The sequence below is a fragment of the Rhea pennata genome, chromosome 2 (assembly GCF_028389875.1).
Source record: "Rhea pennata isolate bPtePen1 chromosome 2, bPtePen1.pri, whole genome shotgun sequence".
Classification (NCBI taxonomy): Eukaryota; Metazoa; Chordata; class Aves; order Rheiformes; family Rheidae; genus Rhea; species Rhea pennata.
Window position 1 is genome coordinate 143,671,638 of NC_084664.1, and position 23,158 is coordinate 143,694,795.

Sequence of the window (23,158 nt, forward strand, 5' to 3'; positions counted from 1 at the left end):
ATTTAAAATAAAAAATTACAAAGTACTACAAAAACTTTTCACTTCTAAGCCCTGTCAAAGTTTCTTTCCTTCATCTGAGAAGTGTGGAAGGCAGAAATATGTTGCAGACCACCAATCAAAGTGGTCTGCAATTTTTAAATTTTCTACAATATTCTATGTTGGCAAAAGGGAAATTTCAAGAGGCTTTTCTTACTAATCTAGCCATGAAACTCTCCTACTAGCATATATATTTAATAAGATCCATCAATGTAGTTTAAGAAAGTCAAGGAAACTAAATCACCATCTCAGGAACCAAGACTGAATTCAAGAATAATATAGCTTGAAAAAGAAAGGAAAATAATTAGAGAATAGAAAATGCAAAGAATACTGGAATGTAGCTGACACTTGATGTAACAATATTCATTGCTTTCCCCTCATTCTTGTTCCCACATCCTTAATTATTTAGTAACATTTAACATTCACAAAATCTCAGCATTTGCAAGTACCTTTTAATGTCTTGAACTATCAGTTTTCTAAATAGTGGCATTGTTCATTGTGTTTAAAGCTATACTTAGACCTTAGACTTTTACCTGGTAGACTACCCTCATACAACAAATCTGTCTTTAGGCACTCGAGCTATTAATAAGAAACAAACCATGGTTTGGAATGCGACTTGTAATGAAATGCACAGGTCTGGAATCAAACTCCTATCAGCATGGCTGACACCATTCCTCAGAGCCTGTCCCTGCTGGTCAACCTCCAGTCTGTTCTACAAAACCCACACCCATTCTTTATACTATTGCTCTGTTCTCAGCTAACTATGTTCTAGTTAGAATTTTACAATCTTCAGAGTTAAAAGAGAGATGAAAACACAGAAGCAGGGTAAAATAAAAAATTCCCCGTTTACTGCAAGAACTTACTTTAAAAAAATCTACAAAAAAGCCCTTCTATCCAAAATTATATATCACATCATTGTAATTCAGTTCACAAAATAAGTTATGTCAGATACTGAAAAAAATCTAAGGTAAGCTGCTGGTAACCATTACTGCACACTGAACCTTAAATTATATTGAAGTGGGACAGATCTCACAACTCCATTGGCTTCCAAATAGCCATCATTTCGGACTTCTCATTTATCTGCTCCTTTTCATAAGACAGCATAAGCAGATACAAGCTTTCTTGTACTAGAACTTGGAATTTTCCCAAATTTTAGCTAGTGCTAACAGAATGTATTGCGGCTTTTAAAATGCAAGTCATTTGCATGTGCTGTGTTCTAGTTAAAAAAAAAAAGTAATTTTTTAACTGGTTTTAAAGCCACCCAAGTCATTAAAGCTTTCTGAAATGAGCTAAGCGCCTACCTTTTACTCTCAGGTGGCCCCATTTGTGCCTAAATATTTAGTATTATCCTTTAGATGGAAAGAGATGTTAGTGACCATTGTCCAGAGAAGGTTAAGGTAGGTCAGGACATTGCATTTTCCTCTCAATAGAAAACATTACCTCTGCTACCTCCACGGTGCCTGCCATACGGGAAAGGCCCATGCAGATTACTACTAACCTGGCATGGCAGTGCATACCTGACCTCTGACCTCTGGTACAGCAGACCCAAATTGTGGCTCTTCATGTAAATACTTAAAAGAAAAAAAGGAGGTTTGATCTAGCAACATGAGAAAAGAGGTAGACTTTTGTGTCAGACCACAAAGGTAAATGAGGGTTCCCTTGTACATTACAAGCTGTAAGTGGATCTCATCACACTCTACATGCGAGAGTAATTTAAGGAGATGTAACCCAATCAGGCAAGGCTCCACCCTTTCTAATGTATCAGATTTTAGCGCAACAATGATGATCAGCATGATGTTTCTCTTGCCCCCTAGGTTCCTCCTTTGACTCACACTTGCACTTCTTGTGCAGAAGTCTGAAGCGCCTGCCATAGCAATAAAATGGGAAAAAATAAAATATATCAAAAATCCTGTAAAATACAACATAAGCTTTTTCCCATCTGTGGTTCTTCTCAGATATCTTGGGAGGAATGTTCAGCATGGCTAATTCTCTATGGGAAAGACTAGATGGAGGAGAATGAACAATACCAATTGGTACTGGTTTGTATGGAAGATGTAAGATGTAAGGAAATAAGATTTAGTGAAAGGTTTTTTGAATGTTGTCAGCTAAAAGAAAAGGCTATGCATAAACAGAAAAAAATATAAAACAGGAAATATTTACTGCTTTTTTCTTTGTCACATATAAACAAAATACTTACATGAATTGAGTCAGTACGTGGCAAGTGTTTGGCTTTATGGCTGCCCTGCAATTGATTAACTGGTAACTCACCAAATGCAGTCTAGGTGAACCCAATGTCTCTTCTGAGACCATTCAAAAGCATAATAATTACAAAGCAGCACAGATATAAAACTACCATAGAGAAATAAGAATTCTTCTTGTAAGAAATATTTACATGGCTTCATATAGAAACAGTAAATTTAAAGATGCAGTTTTAGAGAATTAGATGCAATGTCTGGATAAGGCAGAAGTCCTAGCTGCTTGTTATCTTTCAACTTTTGTATTATAATTCTGGCAAATTCCTCTCCTTGGCTATCTGAGGTATCAAGCAGTTGTCGGACTTTTGATGTCCTTGTAGGTTTGGTAGTTATAAGTTCATAGTCTTCTTTCATCAGTAAAAATCTTGATAGAAGAGCATCTAATGATTGATTCAAACATGCTTCAGTCATCTGATCAATAATTTCTTCTCTTTTACTTTGGATCCATTGATGAGCTACATTCTGTTGTATAGTTTCCAAAACAATATCTGAGTTTGAGGAGGAATTAAAAAAAAATAATTAGTACTGTAACCATCTGTTAATTAATAGTGATGTAAAAACAAAAAAGACGATCTGTTTAAATCTTGTTTTTTGGTGTGAAATACCCAGCTTGGTAGTGAAAAGAGATAAGGTGGTAACTTCAGTAAAAATCCTACTGAAAAGAGAAGTTTACTGAGAATGTCTCCGCAGCTTCCTCCATACCCTCTTCAAGCAGAGGACTCGTACAGTGAAACAGTGCAAGACCCTCATATTGCTAGCAATATGAGCCCTCCACCACAGCAGGGATGTACATCTGGTTCAAGATTGTGTGGAGATATTCCTCTAGATGGCTGCAAAAACTCTGTTCTCTCTCTTGACTCTTTCACTTGTTTTTCTAGTCTACTCTTTCTAAAAGTACTTTAAAGTGAATGTCTTTTTGAATACTCATTCTCAAGTCTCAGCCAAGATATTTTCCAGATTCTCAACTGCCACAGCAATCTTAATTACTCTCAGTGCTAATATCCATGAGGACCCCTAAGATGACAAGTGTTCCACACACTGCGTGTGTGCCTCTTACATCCCCTTTCCCCATGCTGTAGTTGTATAGAAAAAGGGAAATTGTTTAAAGGAACAAAGCCTATGACACTTCTCATAAAATGAAGTTCAAGATTCCATCTGGGGCAAGTTTAAATGAGAAAATTTAGGTCATCACAGACACCTAGAAATATGAAGGATTTAAAATTGAATCATAGAATTGTTGAATTGCTGAGGCTGGAAAGAAACAGAGTAAGTTTAGAGTGCTCCAAAAAGTACTGTTAAATTTCAATACAGAGCTTTATTAGGAGCTGTAAATTTCAAAAAAGGGATGATGTGGCAGATCTTTACAAAATTGCATGTTATCATGCAGCCTATAAAATAAATAATAAATCGCTGAATAATTTAACATTCATTAATGTTTGTTTTCATCCTTTTCGAAACACGTTTCTAATGGGTATTTGATACATAGAAAAGCTATTTAGTGATTCTCAACTAATACTGAAGACCATTAAAGATGAGATACTGAGGACAAGCTGCTGTGTCTCTTTGCCCCATTTTTACTAAAAGGCAAGTGACAATCCATAGAGTGGAGATAAGTGAGAATTTAACCCATCTTGCTGCCTCTAGCCTTACTTTCCCAATCTGCTGGATTGGAGCACTCCTAGAACAGTAGGAAAAAGAGGAAATAATATTATGTAAAAGGAGTGGGAGAAAGGAAAAACCAAAGCACCAATAATTAAAGTTGTTTGAAAGAAAAGGAAAAATTTAGGAACTACGGGTACATGCATTTAGGACAAATTATACATCAATTTTACTCACTTAAGAATATAAGGGACATAATTATGGTCATTCTTTATTGGAAGTGTGCTTTTTTTTCATTTTACAGATGAACAGCAGTTCTAGTTTCCATTTCATACATGCATAAATTCAATCATAGGACACATATTGTGGGCCAGGGAATTGTATAAGTGTTTGCTATACCTGAAGGAATTGGTGATGACCGCAGCATACATGAAGCGGAATTTGAGGCACTTGAAATGCTCTTGTCAGATGAGGGAGAATAACTGTATGGATGCGCAAGAAGTTTAGCACTCTGGGTAACAGAGAGATTTTCATCCATGCTCTCATTGCTGAGGGAGTGTAGACCTCCTGAATTTCCATCTTAAAAGAAAGAGGAGTTTTACTTCTGTGTTCAAGTAAAATACAAGCATCAAAGATTATTTAGAACAATTCCATAAAACAAATTATACACAACCCAAATTCTCTTCAAACACAACACATTATTCCTTGCACTTAGATTCTGAGTATATTTATATCCCTTGTCTTCTATCAGGGTTTGAGTGTTTGTGATTTTTTATGCTTTGTCTTCTTTTAAAAGAACATGGAGAGAACAAATGCATCTGGTGGAAGTGAATTTTAAAAATCTCTGCTCAACACAAAATTCTGTAGGGACTGGAAGACAATTTCTCAAAGTGTTTGGAGAGGTAGCTAGGAGTCAGTGTAAAAGCATACTAATTAATTCCATGGGATTTTGACAGTACAAAGAAGGTTAAAAAAAGACTCAAGTAGAGGGAAAGAATATGAAGACCAACAGTGATATTCAGTGGGAGGCCAACTGAAGCTTTTGGCAGTCTGTTAAGACAGGACATGACTTCAAGAACGCTCCATATGAACTTTTACAAAGAAAGGGAAAAAAGGGAATTTTATTAGGTAGGAAGCTTAATCATTTCTATTTGCAGGATCAGCTAGTATAAAAAGATGACAGCTGATATGAAACAGCAGCAGGGATGACTCAGAGAAAGGATGACAAATAGCCAATCAGCCACAAATTACATGGCATATGCCTAATTCTGTTTGCAGTTTTCATTACAGGCTTTATGGTTTCACTTGATAAAGAGTTTCAGGAAAATTAACTAGAACTAGAGATGCAGATATAGGAATTCAGGTGAGCCTCTAAAGACATAATGAAGAAAGGTAGCTCCATGCACAACTCAGGATTTATATATACCCATCATATGGGGGGAACCTGAAGGTAGATTCCTAGATGAGGATGTTGACCTGTAGAAGAATGTGGCCATGAGTACAAGGAATGGAAATAGGTAAAAGTGAAAGAAATTACACTCTGATTACTAAAAAAATGTGGACTAGAAGTCATAGTTACTAGTATTTTATTTCAGGAAAGAAAGTCAGTGGGGCAGACTTTTATATCTATATATGATGCAGCAGATGTTGTATACTGCATGAATGAGAAAAAGGAAGGATTAGCTCTGAGTAAAAAATCCCTTTAGGAAAAGATTTTAAAAGGTACTACTGGATAGACTGCTATAGACCTCTACACACACACAACTCTACTAACATTAGAGACAAAACTGAGATTTTATCAGTAGGGAAGAATGACCTTGACTAGTGACCACAGCATAAAGAATAGAAACATACAAATGAAATTGGCAGAGGATATTCTGAAAGAGTAAGTTGACCTAGAAGACTGGAAGAATAGAAGTGGAAATTAGCTGGAACAAAATACAATACCAAGATTTCTCCTTCAAGCTGATGCTAATGATTCCAAATTGAGATGAGGGAAAAAAAAAAAAACAGGTAGATTATTCTGTAAAAAAGAATGCTTGTGAGTGAGAAAAACTAAAATTCCAAGGTATTTCAACTGCATCTAATTTTGGCAAAGTAAGAAGAGAGACAACTTTGCTTTTCATCATAAAATTATCTTAAGCAGATACTGGCAAAGTATGAGAAGATTTTTTACTTGGAACTTGACTAGTTTCTAAATATGGTTCTATGGCACGAGAGCCTACAATACTAAAAGACTGGACTTGATGACTCAAGAAGTACTTACCAGACCTAGTGCTAAATGTAATGTTGAGAGACCTATTTGTATATCACCTAAGTGTGACTATGAAGCTGCAGACAGAAAAATAGTCTCCTCTGCAGAACCTACCAGCTCAGAAGCAAGTTGTAAAGGAGGAGATGCTGAAACAACCTATCAGCATTGTTTCAAGACACAGTAAGATTCTGGAATATATATGGACACATTCCTCAACTGAAATATAAAGCCTAATTTCTGAAAAGAATGTTTAGCTTGTTCCCAAAAATGCTCAGCAAAATCCAAGATCAGTAGATGAACTCACTGAACTATGGTTTTGACTCAGAATTAACATTTCCAAAATACCACTCCTTAAAATGTCCATGATAAAAATGCTGCAATGTTGGGCTGCAGCTTGCAAAACTTGGACTTACATAAATTACAAAGCTGAAAACATTTTTGGACTGAAAGATTCACATGAGGAAAAACTTTAAAATAGTTAGAATGTTGTTAAAGGTCTGCAGATGAAACAGTGTGAGTGAACTATCTGCTAGTAACTACAGCAATATGGTGGTATCTCTTCTGCTGTAATATCTGAAACAAATCAGGCAACATTTAAACAGCTAGAGCAGACAACAGTTCCAAGCTTTTGATTTTTACTGTTGATAGAATTTTACAACTTGCATCTTATACTTGATGGGATTCATTGCCATTAACATGAACTTCCTGTTTTCTTAGAAAGTAAATTTTTCAGGACAGATTATAGCTATCTCTGTTATTTACACTCTCTAGAATAATGAGGACAGCACAACTGGTTCCCAACAATATACATTAACAAATTATGGAACATTACCTTCTGAGACCTCCCACAAAGAATTAAATGAAAGAATGAATAAATGAAAACTATACGCAGAATTTCATGTATTTTTTTCTAGGCAGCATAGGTATGAAAACAAGATCTTCTTGTCAACTATTTCAAAGTTGATAGGGCATAGACAGTCATGATGGAAATTTCAATGTTTCTATTTGTGGTTAGAAATAGAACACAGATCAATGCCATGGCCTGAATTGCTCTTCTTCATTAAGCACTGATATTTTGCACATGGACAAAATAATGGTTTTATAATCAGGGTGGACAGCTTGTGACAAACAGTTTAATAGATACTATTTTCACAGTCTGTACAGTCTATATACATACATACAACATAGTTTGATCAGTTGGCAGTCCTTTATGGAGTCACCATGATCTCCTCGATGATCCCCTCAGGCAAATATAGCAGTTTTTAAACAGGAATCAGCACCAAGAGGGGCCAACATTTATCATTATCTTATCTAATTATATTTATACTCCATATTCATATTCAGTATAATATTCCATTTTCTCAAATTTGTTATGATATTCTTATTAAGCTTAGTAACTAAATGTTATTTTTCATTAAGATTTCTGTGATATGTATATTGATAAATACTTGGGTTGAAAGGAACTATAGTGGAATCACAGTACACTTATTTGCTGACATTTACTAAATCAAATCCCTCGAGTTTCGTATAATTTGTATTTTCCCTGGAATTTCAGACTGTATTTATATCTTTCTAGTACACTGAGTGCCTGCATGAGAATTGCAGATGTGTTGTAACAGCAGCTGGAAAGAGAAACTGCTTTCTTCCTATTTCTGCCAGAGTATCTCCAGTTTTGCAGTGTCCTAGCACACTTGTGATGCCTTAACTTACCACAGTAAAGTCAATTGTGTTGTGTGCTTTTACACCATTGGTTCCCTGCAATGCCAAAGGATGCTTCATTCATTTGAAATATATATAATTTTGCATTCTTTTATAAAGAAAGAGTTAAATGCAATTTTAATTTCACATTGTATTGCTGTTCCATCTGGATCTCATGGCATTTTGATGCTATGGGTATATGTATTTTGATCCTCTGATGTCAGCAACACTTCAAAATTGAGTTTTGTTTAGAAATTTTGCCAAATTTCATTCAACCTTTGAGGCAAAAGGTGATAACTGCAAAAATCAGCACACACTTTTCCAAACCAATCTCTATTTATTAAAGCCTTTTTATTTATTGAATGAGAAATGATCTAGAGGCTGTATTAGAAACTTTCAGTTTACTCAGCTGTAAGAGCCCCACAAAATGTTTAGCCATTTAATTTTTCGGAGCACTTCATGAACAACTAAGCTGCCAAGAATCTGAAGGGAAAGTAAACAGTATTACTGCACTCCTTACCCTGAATAGGAAAACTGAAGCTGTGGTGTGTGGGGATTTGCCAAGTGACAGAAAGTCAGAGCTAGAACACACTATTTTTAAGTCAGAGTTTTAAGATTACAGCAATGAAATGAATTTCTTTTCTGACATAAACAGAAATCCAACTACCTACTATCTACAAATACAAATATCACAATGAGATCATAACGCCGCAAAGGTAACTTAATTTATATGAAGTCATGAGTGTCTCTACCTGATGAGAGGATATTGTACTTGGGAACAGACTTGAATGTTGATACATCTGGAGGGATGCTCTGAAGGGGAAGTGCCTCATATTGTATGGAGGCAGAATGCACTTCCTGAAATGAATCGAGTTATATAATGAAAATGTAAATTAAATAAATAAGACGTTGCAATGATTTACAAAACAGCTTCCCATCACGGTCTTTTTCCTAGAGTCTTACTGCTCAATGGACAGCACCACTAAAATACAGTAAGACAGGAAAAAAATGCATCTAATCCTAATACCTGTGTTTTTCCAAAGTTGAGAGCCATTTTGTGTACAAGACTGACTATTATTAAGAATGAACAGAAAAAGCATTAAGAATCAAAATCTAAAAAGAAATCTATATGATTTTATATAAGCAAGCTTCAGGAAAATGGAAGGGAGCAAAGACAATCTCTTGCAGACACTGCATTATACACTCCTCTTAGAACAGATGCTTTCCCACACTTTGAGGATTCACTGAACATGGCCTTCTTATTTCTGTTCACCTACCCTTTACTATCTATCTACCTACATGGTTGTGCGTATGTTGCAGCCTGACTCAGTCAATGCACTTTACGCCTTCCCTGACTGTATAAGAAGGTAAATTGCATAACAATTCCCCCTCACTAAATTAACCTCCTCCTCCCTCTTTTAAAGCTCTCAAGATCTTTAATAATGCTGACATATCATGGAAGAACCATATGCAACATATAAAATATTTACCTCTTGTGGATTAAGATTCAGAGGTATATTTAGAGATGTCTGATCTGCATTTGTCTTCTTTCCACTCTTGTGAATACACTGTGATTCATATAGCAACTGAAAGAGATGTGTTGTATTAGCTTTTGGCTACAAGATGACAGGTCTGCACAAGCACACACTTAAGCTAGATACAATACTAGGTAAATGACAAACGAAATAACTTTTGCTTGCTAAAAGAAATGTTACCAACTCATCTTCTATGACTGTAACAAAAATCTACTTACCTTTGATCTCTTTAGAAGAAGGACTGCTTCTAGCATAGCTATTTCATCAAATGTTCTCAGGACTGGTTCAAGATCTATCAAACATTCTAAATAAAGAAAGAATACTTTGCTGAATCATTTAATGTGGGTAGTTTTCACATTGCTAAAGCTTTGTTACATTTCAAAATATATATTCTTATATTTACAGAATTATTTTCTCTATTGATACACATCAAAGTACCTATGCTGCTAAACAGAAGTTTCTTGCTCTCACCTGTTTAAAATACAACAGTTTTTATAGAACAAACCCTGTTTTAATCAGTAGCCTGGGTACCTCAGCACTCTGTACCAAAAGAGATCCAGGACTGTGTCAGATTGCAAGTCTTGCATTCCTAGAATGGATAAATTGATGCGTTTGCCATATTCCAAGGCAGACCTAGTAAGACTAATTTGCTAAATGGGGCAAAAAAGCACAAGCCCTCAGAGTGGCTTGATGTCTTTCCACTCCAGAAGAGGTCTAAAGAAAAATAAATAAATGAAGAATCCACACAGCAATATCCAGAATAGATGCTGTGAGGCAAGGCCTTGAAAAGACAATGATAGTCAAGGTATTTATCACATCCAGTGAATTCAAATGATAACGTCCTCATGCTCATCAAGAGCAGTATATCAAAGAAATTAAGACATCATAGAATCATAGAATTGGTAAGGTTGGAAGGGACCTCTGGAGATCATCTAGTCCAACCCTCAAATGAGTGATCCATACAGGAATCGAACCCACGACCTTGGCATTATAAGCACCACACTCTAACCAACTGAGCTAAACCTAACCACATCCACTTACACAAGGAGGCACATGAGAATTCACTAAGCAAGTGGCAACTTATGCCATGCTCCCTTACTCTCTTCAAGGTTTACAGAACAATTATTTCAATTTTGAGATGACTGTATTACAGAAATGCCTTTTTGAAACTATGCTCAACTCTAAGGAAACCTCAAAAAGGACAATAGCGTATCATAACTTCTACTGCTTCTCTATGAGCATCACCGATCCTGCAAAACACACAGTTCTGACAATCTGTCATAATGTACCTTTGATAAAGTAGTTTTACTTTTTACTCTAATTTTACAATAGTTTTTCCATAGTACTTTTTTCACTGCCATCCTCAATACACATTCTTGGAGGATTCTTGTTTTTTTGCATCAGCTAAAATGGAGTTGTAGGATTGGCAGTCAACTATCAATACTGAAGTATGAGTACTGTTAACTTTTATTGCATTTTATTGCATTTTATTGCATTATTATTAAGTTGTAAATATGTTTCAAAACTAGAGTCATCAAAAATATAGCTCTATGCAAAAACAAGAGAAAAAGTAGTCTTTCTCCCTTCGTTTATAAAAGGAACAGATGAATTATCTAAGCTTTTCTATTTCAAGTTTAATTAAGAAAAAGAGAATTGAGTTTTTTTTTTCCTGTGCTATAGTAATTGCAGAATTTCCCATTCAGTGAGCTTTAGTTCCCTGAAACCGTTTACAACTGTTGTTGTACGAAGTTAAAAACCTAGCTTTACTTCCTCTTTCTTTTTATCGAAGTAGAATAAAAGACGAGCAATGCATGTTTTCTTAAAAGATTATCTTACTATAAAAATAGTACTAATAACAGAAACCAAGATAGCTCACACTCTACTACATACTCCAAGCAATCACTCCTTCAGTGCGACCACAGCCTTTCATACTTCTCTGGCTTTTTTCTTTTTTTTTTTTTGGTTAACTTATACAGGAAAACAAGAACGTCTAAGGAAATATTATGACGTGTTTATTCTTTCTGAATTTAAAAAATATTGTGACCAGATATTATTTTCTTAGCTGGAGAAAAATAAGAATCCACAAATTAAAATCAAATAAACTAGACTCACTCCAAATAACATTTCAATATGTTATTCAAAATAAAAATAAAAATGCCTCAAAAAGGGCATGCGATTCATGTTAGACTGTACCAGCCACTAAATCAAACACCAAGATGCAGTGTGTGTTTATATATGTCCCAATTTTTTCCTCTGCAAAAAATTTCTTTCTGAGATACCTCAATTTTCTAACACTTTCCAACTTAAAAAAGGTGAGCTTATAATGGTTTTAAAAATAATAATGCAGCTTCTGCTCACCAAATATAAAAATACAACATTGTTAACCTGTATTTATAGCATAAAAAAAAAAGTATTTCAGGTAAAAGGAATTCATATTCCATCTAAGCAGTGAAAAACTCTTAAAATATAGGGCTGTTTAATCTAGAGCTATTTTCACTGTTCTAAAGTTGAATGCTTTTAGTAACTTTCATATTTTACTTTTTGCTTTTCTAGTGTAATCCAGCTTTCCCTACATAATTAGGATCACGTTTTCTAAAAGGGAGGGAGTTCTTAAAGTATATTTAAATTAAACAAGCCCAGCTAGATAGTTGCATGAACCATTGCTAGATTCACAACTTTGACATACAGGACTATATCAACACTAAAAAGAGCAAATTTTGCATTTGAAAATTTGTAATTATTTTCTGCCAATTAGGATGGCATTATCTTTACACAACAGCCAAACATCAGCCAAAAGTTACCACAAAATTAATAAGTTTTTCACACTTTCAAATGAAAGGGGAAAAGCACAGGAGAAAGTTAAATGTGGGGGTTCAACCACAGTTCCTGCTCACTCCTGGTGGTGGAACAATCAAATAGAAATTTAGAACATTTTAGATGAAGTATCAGCAAAAAAGATTTATATCAGTATTATGCAATGCAAGGTGAAGTCACTATAGCTCATCTGATGTGCAATAATTTGCTGGTGTGTTCACCAGATTGCTCATAAATCTCAGTGTTCACTGTATACTTCACTTTTTTCACTACTTCTGTCCTTTAAAAATAAACAAAAAATACAGCCCAAGTAGTTAAACAAAGGGCGTTACTTTTCCACAAGGAAATTACAGAGACCACAAATACAAAAGACTCCAATTAACAAGCTGGTTTTATTGTACATATGTAGTTCCATTCATAAATGTCTGTTTATAGACACGATGGAAGCAGACAAGCATCTTATCATATGATGTTTATTCAACATGGCTGTCCTGATGTAATTTTTGATGTTTACCATTTCCCTTTTGTGACTGCAACAGTGCTCTATAAATACTGCATTAGACAGAAATCTAGCAACTTAAAAATCTTTTTTTCATTATGCCAGGTAAACTCACTTAAGAACGATGGTCTTTCGTCTGGATTTTGTGCCCATCCACTTGCTACCAATTTTGTGACAAGTGCTCGATGAGGAATGTCCATTGGTAAACTTTTTTCACTTAAGTCTAGTCGCTGTCCTTGTGATACACTATACATTATCTGCAAGGGGTTTATAACTTCTGTCAAAATAGATATCATCCATTCATTAGAAATATATGCAATATATACATTTACTACAGGAGGAATAGTATAGATTGCAGACATAGTATTTATAGTTCACCAAAAGAAAGCAGTTATTTCTTTTTACCAAAAAACGTATTTATCAAATAACTAGGCATGTTAAAAAAAATAGAGAAGGAGAGTTGAATTGAGAAATAACTCAGTCTGTCATTCAAAAGACTTACAAGTAGGATGATTAAAACACAACCTCTAAAATAAAATTCTCATGTGCCAAGGTATCAGCTTTGGTTATATGTAAGACTAGGAAAGTAAATTAAGACATGTTCTTACCTTCAAAAGGCTGTTTCCTTGCCATCACTTCCCACATAATAATTGCATAGCTGTTTGAAGTATAAAAAGTATAAAATATATTATTTTAGATTGCCACTTGATAAAGCACTGTGCTCAGCTTTACATTTTACTAGAAACATTCACTAAAATGATCCTGCATGGCACACACTGGACTGACTACAGCTAACTATGATGCCTCCAGTGTAAGAAAACTACTAGGAATATTACCAGTGACTTCAACTGGGACTAGTTCATATTTTTAAGCACAGAAAAGCTATGTGGAGCATAAGCACCTCTTCCAAATCTGCACCAGCCCTGCTCTACTACATGCAGTGAATTACAAACAGAGTGAAATATAAAGCCTCCAGTTTAGATCTCAGTAGGCAACCTAAAGTGAGCCTAAGTGTCTCTCTGCTGCCCTGGGCACAGTTACATTTAATTACATCTAAGCTTTGTGTAATTCAACAGGTATCAACTAGCAAGAATAGAAAAAATTAAGAACATAACTTGTACTTAAAATCAATCATTTAATTAAGCCTTCTTAATTACTTATTCAATTCACAGTAATTTGTGTCATAAAACCAATCTTTGTTAGAAAGACTGTTTGCCATGGACTCCTGTAAAATTCGAGAATACTGATTTATTTATCAGGGTAAACTGTTATTTTTACAAGAGTTAACACTACTCAGCTTTTTAATATCTCAATAATATTCAGACTTATCTGCTGCAAACAATTAACTATTCAGTTAGTTTATATAGACTAAGATGTTTATATAAACAATTAACATCCAGCATTTCATTCAGTTTGGAATCTCTCTACAATTAAACATTATTCTCTTTATTCTTCAACACTGCAGCAAATCACTTCTTGCTGATTTCTCTTTACATTATTCATGTTCTCCCTTATTAATTCTTCTTCACAGCAGCTCCTTCTGCTACTAAGCATGGATTTTTCTATATGACCTTTCTGATCATTTCTCTTCCGGTCTTCAACAAGCATATCTTCTTATACTGTTACCTTAACTCTTTTTCTCTCTCTTTTAAAATATTCTCTTTCCTTCCTGATTTAACAGTTTGTTAAGTTCCTTTTACTTATCTTTTCTTATTTTCTCCCATTCAGTTCTTATTCCTCTGTATACAATGTTTTTCTAACAAACCTTTTGTCTCTCTCTTCTCTACTCATTCATTAATATACTAGCCCCTAAAATCAAGGGCCAGAAGAGATGACTTAAGATATCACACTGTTCCTTCTCTCCCCATTATATATCGTCAGTCCTTTCCAATGTCATCCTAGACCAGATTTTCTCCTTAAAGGGTAAGGAGAGCAGGTATATTGACATTCCTATCCAAAAAATAGGAAAGCTAAGGAGCTTTGTGTGCTCCTTAAGGAATAATTAAAAGAATTAATGCTCTCCCAAGCAATCAGTAAGTAAGTCCCTCTGAGACTGGCTCATCTCTCACCAAAATACAATCCTGTCAAAGTTAGCTGAATCTAAGGTAGAGTGTAACAGAGAGATGGGCTTTGTCACAGTGATATGCCTGTTCATAGCTGCTAAGCCTCCACTTCCTCATAACAATTCCATCCGTGATTGTTCAGATAATCTGAGCTCTCAAAACCTCTTCAAATGAGCTGATCATATCTCTCATATCCTAAGAGCAATCATCTTTTTAATACAGGAAGTCACGACTCTACTATTTCCAGATACTGCTCAGCAGAGCTGAGGTAAATTTACCCAAACTTTCATAAAATTATCCTTTTACTAGGTATCTCTCTGTATACTTTCCCTACCCTCATTACTCTGTTTTTTATTCTAACCCCTTTCCAAAAATTTGTTTTTCTTCTTTCCTCAAGTATATCCTGCAAATTATGTTAATTGATATATATTAATTACAAGGGTATGTGAATAGACATAAAGTGTGAACAGGTTTTTTTCCTCCCTACCTTTTCTCTATAGGTAAAGTTTTCTATAAATGAAATTAACCATAATTATAGGCTAGTTTCTGGAGCATTTTACTTGTCATAGTGTTTTCTAAAGCAATGAATGACCAAAAATCCCAGTTAGCCTTCAATTTTTTTCTTCTCATTCATTTTGCTTATATGGCTATGATATTACTGAAAATAATAAAGTTGTTGAAAATGCACTATACACTAAGTCCAATAACTCAAAGCTGAATTCAAATTGCAAAGTCCACTTGAAAGCAACATGAGATACCTGTAAATATCATGTTTTACACTTGCGCGGGTTTTCTGACTGGGATTGTAGTCTTCAGGTGGCATGTAGATAATAGTCCCTCCTTCTGGCAAGGAGCTTTCGCTTCGTGATTGTGACATAGATATCACACGCCATTTTGACAAGCCAAAATCTGCAATCTGGAAAGGACAAATCAGTCATTCTGAGGAGAAGAATAACTGGATTTATCTGTTAATTGTTTTTATAAATTCTGGAAATACACCTGAAAGAACTGTTAGGTTAAAGTCCTTAACCTGACATGTAAAAAGTATTTCACTGTCTTAGCAATAGAAAATACTATCTGCAATTCAGAAAACATTCTTAGTTCATGACTTATGCTACTATCCTTTCCTATTCTTTTAAAGAAGGATTCTATATACTCTATAGCTGGAGAATTTACTGTGGATTTCAGTTTTGTCTAAAGAACTGCTCCAGAAAATCACTTTCTTTCATTAAAACAAGCAAATGGAAAGCCACTGTTTATTTCTAGCCCCACTGCTTGTGAGGAAAACACAAATTTGGTATAAATCAAAATAACTCGACATATCTGAGCCTGCAGACATCCTGGGACAGTTGCTCTAACAGATTAAGACTAGAGCAGTCCATCTCATCTGAAAAACTATTAAATATTTAACTAGAATTAGCAAAATTGGTATTCTGAAATTCTGGGCAGTAAAAAGTTACCAAATATTTTGCTTACTGTGGACTCTGCAGCCTTCCCCAAAACATCTCCTTGTCCTTTCCTACAGGGCTTACCGTGTATCTTCATAAAGAATTAATTGACTTTAATTTGCATTTCCAGGCATCCACAAATCAGGGAGCAGAATGACAGACTAGACTAAAGGTAGGGGGAAAGGAGCTGGAAGAGTAAACTAGCTGTCTGAGCTGTGAAGCATCCAGCATATCAGGAAGCAAAATGTAGCCAGCTACAAGCTCTGGACTTCTCCAGTGTACATATAAGAACAAAATGATTCTAATCAAAGCTGCCTGTGGGAGCACTGTGGCAATTAAGATGATACAAATAAGCCTTCTGGAGAGCATACAAACAAAATCCATAGTAACAAACAAACAAACTTTCAGTCTTTGCAACTCAGCTTCATCATTGTAGTTTCTTCCCTGTAGCTGTTCAGGTGCACTCAGTAGATCTGGTAACACTCAGAATTGCTCTATAAATGTTACATTTTATGCACATGCAACTTTTTATATATAGCCCACATGATAACCCTTGTTACATTTCCTGGCACTTGTTATAAATTAGAGGATCTTGCTTCACCTCCAAAACCAGCTTAAAAAGCCAGACTTCCAGAGACTCCATTATGAAGATACAGAGTTGGCCAATGCCCTTTTTTTGTTTTAGCAAGGCAACTGTTTATACATGGTCAAGCAGAGAACAGCACCTGTGCTAATAGGGATTTTTTTTTTAAAAAAAAAAGTGTACATGAAGAATAATTACTTGGAGCAGTTCCCCAATCAGGTTTACCAGGAAGCTCCAGAGATGGTAGTATCAGCACAAGCGAGTGGGAGGAAGAGTGACCTGCCAAGGGTGTGAGTGGAGAGGAAGCTGCGTAAGCTGCCTTGCTGCCAAGAAAAACCTCTTTGGAATGGAGGCCTTCAAGTGGTTATTATTAAGAAATCAGCACTGGATCTTGCTCACAGGACTTACAGATTACACTACATGGTATCAACTGAAGTATTAGTACTGAAGTACAAATTAAATGCAAAACCTCTCTCATTTCTCAAATGCTCTCTTTAAGAGTACGTTCTACTCTGTAGAAAGAGAGGATCTGAAAAAGAAACCAAACTTAAGCAAGTATTGTTTCTTTTACTAAAAAAAACAAAACTGAAATTACGGAAGAACCTAACCATTTTATCACTAGTACTTTTAATCTCTTTTTCACATCAGAGCAGTGAGATTTTAGAAGGGAAGATTAAGCTTTTAAACTAATATCGTTTCTCCGTGCGTATTTGTTTGTTCTAAATTACACTGCTTCATATCAGAATGTTCAAATTTCACAGTTAGGTTTTACATATTCTATACTACACTCTAACAGTATATGCACATATTAAATGGTAAATACCAAATGACATTAACTTTAGAATTTGGTATCACTATTCTCCAGAAAGAATTTGCCAGAGCACTTCAGGCAGGAACACTTTCTCTTTTCTACTCAGAAAGGTCCAGGCACAGGTACCCCTGGAAGGTTTTCATGCAAAAGCATCACTACTATTGAGTATCAGACACTTTTACGGCACAAACAGCCCAAATTCTGGAGACCTGGTCTTTTTAGATTGATCAAATCCACACTTGAGCAGAACAGAGTTTTCAGAGAAACTGGAAAGCTCTGTCCATAAGGATAAAACAAAAAACCTTGAATGTAATTATGTCCCCTCCACATGGCCATGTCCCCACTCCTCCTCCTCTGCAATAGCTAAACATTTTGGCTCATTCTGGATGTGGGAGAATGAAAGAATTAAATAACTCTACCTTAACATGAAACTCATCATCCAGTAAAATATTCTGGGTCTTCAAGTCGTGGTGCAGCAATGGAGGATTCATGTTGTGCAAATAGTTTACTCCTAAAGCAATTTCATAAAGGATTCGGAATCTCAGGCACCAGGGAATGTCAGGATATGCATCCTTCTAGTAAAATAAAAACCACAAAACCAAAATAGAATTCTCTGTTCTGATCAACAGACAGACAATACTGATAATACAGACTGTTACAACAAGAAGAAAGTGACTTATACAATCATTAATCTTTTAAACACATTATGCCAACTCCTTAAAAAAGTGTAACTGAGCATTGAGACTGATTAGCTGTTAAAACAAATGCATAAATGTCAATCATGCAATGTTATATTCCCATTCTTTCATGTAATAGTTCATGATTGCTATACATAATGTGTTAATAGCATATTTACCATGTTACTCATATGGAAATAAGATTTATAGATGAACTCCTACATGAAACTTGTTATCCACAGATTATCCAAAGGAAAGCAAAAATCATATCGTCAACTGACATTGCAAAGGGGTAGGGGAGAGAAATGGATATGTCAGTCCAAAGTCATACTACATGTTGGTGTACAGGCAAAATTCAGCTCAGATTTATTGAGATCATTTCTGTGCCTTTTCCAACTATTGCAAAATTAACCACAAAAACACTATCTTTGGAAATATAACTACATCACTAAAAAATTGCAAGAATTTTCTACTGAAGTATTAACAGTTACACTGACATTAATGCCTTAGTGAAAAGTACATAGTTGAGTACTCTAACGCATGAGGTATGCATTGACTAAAGGTACAGAAGAGGTACAGTGCTATGGAGACAACTGCCGAAGCTTTAAACTAGAACACTGGATGCTTGATCAAGCTAATGGAAGCAGCTGAGAGCTCAGCACAAGCTGACGTACTCCTGAAAGTAAGACACAATAGAAACATCCGTATCTGCTTAAATTTGCAAAAATAGAGTCAAAAGAGTCTATGTTTTTAAAAAAGGTCATATTAATGAAACAAATACCTCTTTTTGTGATATTTACACTGCCAATATTTCTGAAACACAGACTGAAGTGAATGTAAGTATTTCAGCTTCTAACTAGAGAGCAACCGAGATATTAAGTGACCACATATAATAATTCATCACTAAGCCAGTTATGGAGCAGAGTATTAAAGGAAAGCATGTAATAAAATTAAAGTCTATTGACTTCAGTTGTCTTTTTGGGGAAAAGAAATTCTGAGCAATGAAAACCCAGGCTGACTGTTCTTTAATTTGAAATATTATTAATATTAAATTTTACTATACTACTTCCTTTAAGAATGGAAATCACAGTCTATTTGAACCAACCAGGAATTGTATTTAAGAGCTTTAAGTACACTTACCCCGTGTAAAAGCTGATTTAATGATCCATTTGTCATGTACTCTGTTACTATCCCCAGAAATTCAGGTTCATTGCAAATTCCTAAAATTGGCAGGATGTAACTGAACCTGGCTTTGTGAAGTATCTCCGCTTCTTTCAGAAGGTGATCTCTGTCACTTAAAAAAAAAGAAAAAAGGGGGTTACTGTACTAATACTACTAATACTGTACTAATAATACAAAGAAAATGTAAGCCTCATTAAATTTGCTTTTATCTAATTGTATTGCTACATGCAGTATCACCATCCTTCACAATTTATCTTCTACTACAGTGTCTCTATAACAAGATACTGCAAGGTAAAATAGAATTTGGAAATGCAAGCACAAGATATATGGCACAAATATCTCTTATTTCCACAACACATTTCACCCATGTTTCCAGTAAATGAGGACACAACTTTCACCATCCTGTGTAACCATAATAACAGTAACAGGTAACTATATTTATCCTATTTTACTGCCCATCTTCAAATACTGAGTTTTCACAGAGGCCCTCTATTTGTCTACTATAAAACAGAGATTTTAAAACTTAGCTCACAGTTTTCTAATTGTTTTAACTCAGTGGACAATGATGTGCACTAAAATAACATAAGTGAGAAAAGAATACAATTTCAGCTTCTGAAGGAAAAGGAATGATGAAGTATGCTTTGTTATTACATAAATTATTCTCTTAGACTGGGCCCTGCCTGATTATACAGGGAGCACAGAGAAGCTGACCTGACACCTGAATTTAGTGGTTGGTGTGAACGCTCTCTGGTAAGGCCAAGCTTCCTCATAAACGTGAGCCCACTGCATCTTTACAAAGACATAAATATACCTTGTCACACATGAATATAAGCAGCTGAAATTTTATTTAAAACTAAGTAAGAGTACAATTTTATTTCTAAGAATAACAAAGACAATTTTTGGCATGTTTTATGTCTCAAAAGTTCTGAACATACAGGTTACTTGTAGTGAAGATACTTGGACTAAGAAAGATAATTCTAGGGGGAAAAAAAGATTTAGATTTTACATCAGTGGAGACTGGCACAGTACAAATGCATGACTGGGATACTCAAATACTGGACTACTACAGCACATCTAAGACTGACCATCTGGATGCCAGCCGGTCTGATTCAGAAGCTACATGGCCGCGTAGGGCTGCACACAGGCTAACAGTCTATGCCTATCAAGATTTTCTCAGCGCAATGCTGTATTAATGTGGCCATACAGCTCCCAGATGAGAGCTGGCTTGTGTCGATTCAGCTCAGAGCACAGACTAAAGACTTCAAGTCTGTCTGGACCCGTCAGTGCAGATCTAGTCCTCACAACCAAAAGGCCTTCAGAGCACATGGGGAACAAAAAGGAAGCCTAGAGAACTAAAGCATGCTGCTTTTATGACAGAAAAGCTGAAAATTTAGAGGTATGTAAAGCTGCTGGTCCTTGATTTCAATAGGTAGGAAATACAAAAGCAACATCTCTTTTGATTGGGATAAAACAGCTCCTATTACAGGAAATTTGAAAATGATCAGAGAGAAAAGGCAGGCCTCAAGAAAAGCCTCCTAAAAGACTAAGGGAAAGCAGGGACTTTCCCAGCCTATGAGGCAGATCTAAATGTGCTTCTGCTGTCACTGGGAAACCGAGTTGCAACATATCAAGGTTTATTCCTGCGTCTGTAAATCAGTTCACCTTTCTCTGCTCCATAACAGGAGCATTGAGTAACACCAACCCTAGTACACACAGCCCCAAAACAGGCCCTGCCGTTCAGCAGGTCGCACAGACCAAATTCTGGGATACACAGCGGCGGCTTCCTGTTCGGGGAGTGACCTGCTGTGCGAACTTCCCTTTTCCTGACAGCGTTTACAGAACGGTGCCCTATGCTGCCTACAATACAACTGGCAATTTTCCTGTCACAAAAAACTCAGGCTTAACGTTTCTTACAGCTTCAGGTTATTCTCACGGCATTTCCGAGCTTTGCACGGCACAAGGTAGATGGCTGAATTGTTCTGGCTGCCTCAGTTCCCCTTCCGTCAAAATTTCCTGGGTTTCATGTCACACTGATCTAAATTCTAGCAAGGCTAGAAATAGTATTTACTGCTTTTTCCTAATCAAGTTGAGGGGATAAGCACCATATTCAAGATAAAAGTGGAGATTTAAGCAGATAATTTAACTGAAAGACAAAAGAAACATTAATAAAATTATCAACAACAGGGAACACAAACTTCCCACTTAAAAACATGTTTGAGATTTAATTTCACTTTGGCAAGTTTTCAGAAATAAAGCCTGTGTACGCATACCTGGGGAACAAGAGGTTAGACAGCCTGAAACAACTTGTCTTATATTCTACCATATTGAGTCTCAGGAATAGAAGTCTTCTGCGCTAAGTTGGAAAGTTTTTCCATCCACGTACAGACACGCACGTGCGCACCCATGTCCCTCTTGCGTACGCATACACAAACACACGCATATACACACGGACATCTATGTTTGAGTGAAGTTACTCTGCCCGAGCACCTAACGCCAGATCAAAGGAAACGAGGCAGCAAAGATGAGAGCCACCGAGACGTTAAAAAGGGGAGGAAAAAAAAATAAAAGAAAGAAAAAGGAGAGGAGGCAGGTTTACAGCCAGAAGACTTCAACCGTCTAAGGCGAACGGGGGCTGCCGGCTCTGCGGCAGAACATCACCGGCTGCGCCCTGCCTGCCGGGGGCTTTCCCTGCGCCCCCGCGTTCGGAAGCGGGTACGGTGACACGTTCCGCGTGACACCCGTGCTCCGTCCCCGCTGGCCCCACGCACACGGCGTGTGTTTCGTGCAGGCACGCACAGCTCCGCGCGCCGGGAGCTGCCCGCAGGCGCGGCGGCGGCCGCGGGGCGCGGCCGGAAAGCGCCGCCGCCGCCGCGGCCGCCGGCCCCTGCCCGCCGCGGCCCCGGCCCCGGCCCCGGCCCGGCCCCCGCCGCCCCTCTGGCCGTTACCTCTCTAGCAGCGGCCCCCGCAGGCACTTGAGGGCCACGGGGACCCGCCAGTCGGCGTGGCGAGCGGCCGAGACGGTGCCGTAGGCGCCGCGGCTGAGGAAGCGCAGGTCCGGCAGCTTGTTGGAGGGGATGGAGGGCAGGGCGCAGCTGATGGCGCCCGCCCGCCCCCCGCCGCCGCCGCCGCCGCCGCCGCCGCCGCCGCTCATCCTCGCACTGCGCCGCGGCAGGCGCGACTCGCCGGCCCCGCGGGGAGGCGCCGCCCGACGCGCCCGCTTCCGCGCCCGGGTCCTGGCCGCCCGCCCCGGCCGGGCCCGGCCCCGCGGCGCGGCGGGGCCTCTCCCCGCCTCCTTTCCCGATACCCCTTACTTACTTACTTATTTATTTATTTATTTATTTCCCCCCTCTCCCCTTCCCCTCGGCCCGCACTCGCTCGTTAGCGCCCTGCGGAGGTGCTTGAGGGCAGCGCCGTCCCCCCTGCCGCGGCCCGGCCCGGCCCGGCCCGGCCCGGCCCGACCCGGCCCGACCCGGCCCGGCCCGCCGCCGTGCGAGGCCGAGCCGAAGCGGTTCGCCCGCTCTTTCCCGGCAGTGGCGCGGCCGCGGAGGGAGAGCGGGAGAAGCCGGATTTTCTGCCTCTGACGCTGCGGTGCGTGTCAGGGCCTTGTCAGGCAGGACAGAGTTTCCCCAGCTCTCTCTAGGCCCTGGCCTGTTTATATCGTTGTAAATATATGCTTTCCCCCAGTTTTATTAAGTTTTGGAGGA

The 23,158-nt window shown here is 37.6% G+C and overlaps 1 protein-coding gene across 1 annotated transcript; it reads right to left on the reverse strand.

The window, feature by feature from the left end:
• Positions 1 to 2,171: 2,171 nt before the first annotated feature.
• RIPK2 (receptor interacting serine/threonine kinase 2) lies at positions 2,172 to 22,605 on the reverse strand. The gene is made up of 11 exons (XM_062568558.1): positions 22,400 to 22,605; positions 19,413 to 19,566; positions 18,015 to 18,170; positions 15,512 to 15,669; positions 13,299 to 13,348; positions 12,806 to 12,967; positions 9,596 to 9,681; positions 9,333 to 9,428; positions 8,595 to 8,700; positions 4,290 to 4,469; positions 2,172 to 2,779 (listed from the first exon to the last, which is right to left on the reverse strand). The coding sequence occupies exons 1-11, from the start codon at positions 22,603 to 22,605 to the stop codon at positions 2,454 to 2,456; spliced, it is 1,680 nt and encodes a 559-aa protein (XP_062424542.1). The 3' UTR covers positions 2,172 to 2,453.
• Between the last annotated feature and the right edge of the window lie 553 nt (positions 22,606 to 23,158).

Excerpts from the sequence above, each read along its gene's own strand:
- RIPK2 (XM_062568558.1), bottom strand. The coding sequence starts at position 22,605 with ATGAGCGGCGGCGGCGGCGGCGGCGGCGGCGGCGGCGGGGGGCGGGCG. Across the intron at positions 19,567-22,399 it reads CGGGGGCCGCTGCTAGAGAG|TGACAGAGATCACCTTCTGA; the intron begins GTAACGGCCAGA and ends TTTTTTTTTAAG. Across the intron at positions 18,171-19,412 it reads TAAATCAGCTTTTACACGGG|AAGGATGCATATCCTGACAT; the intron begins GTAAGTGTACTT and ends TTATTTTACTAG.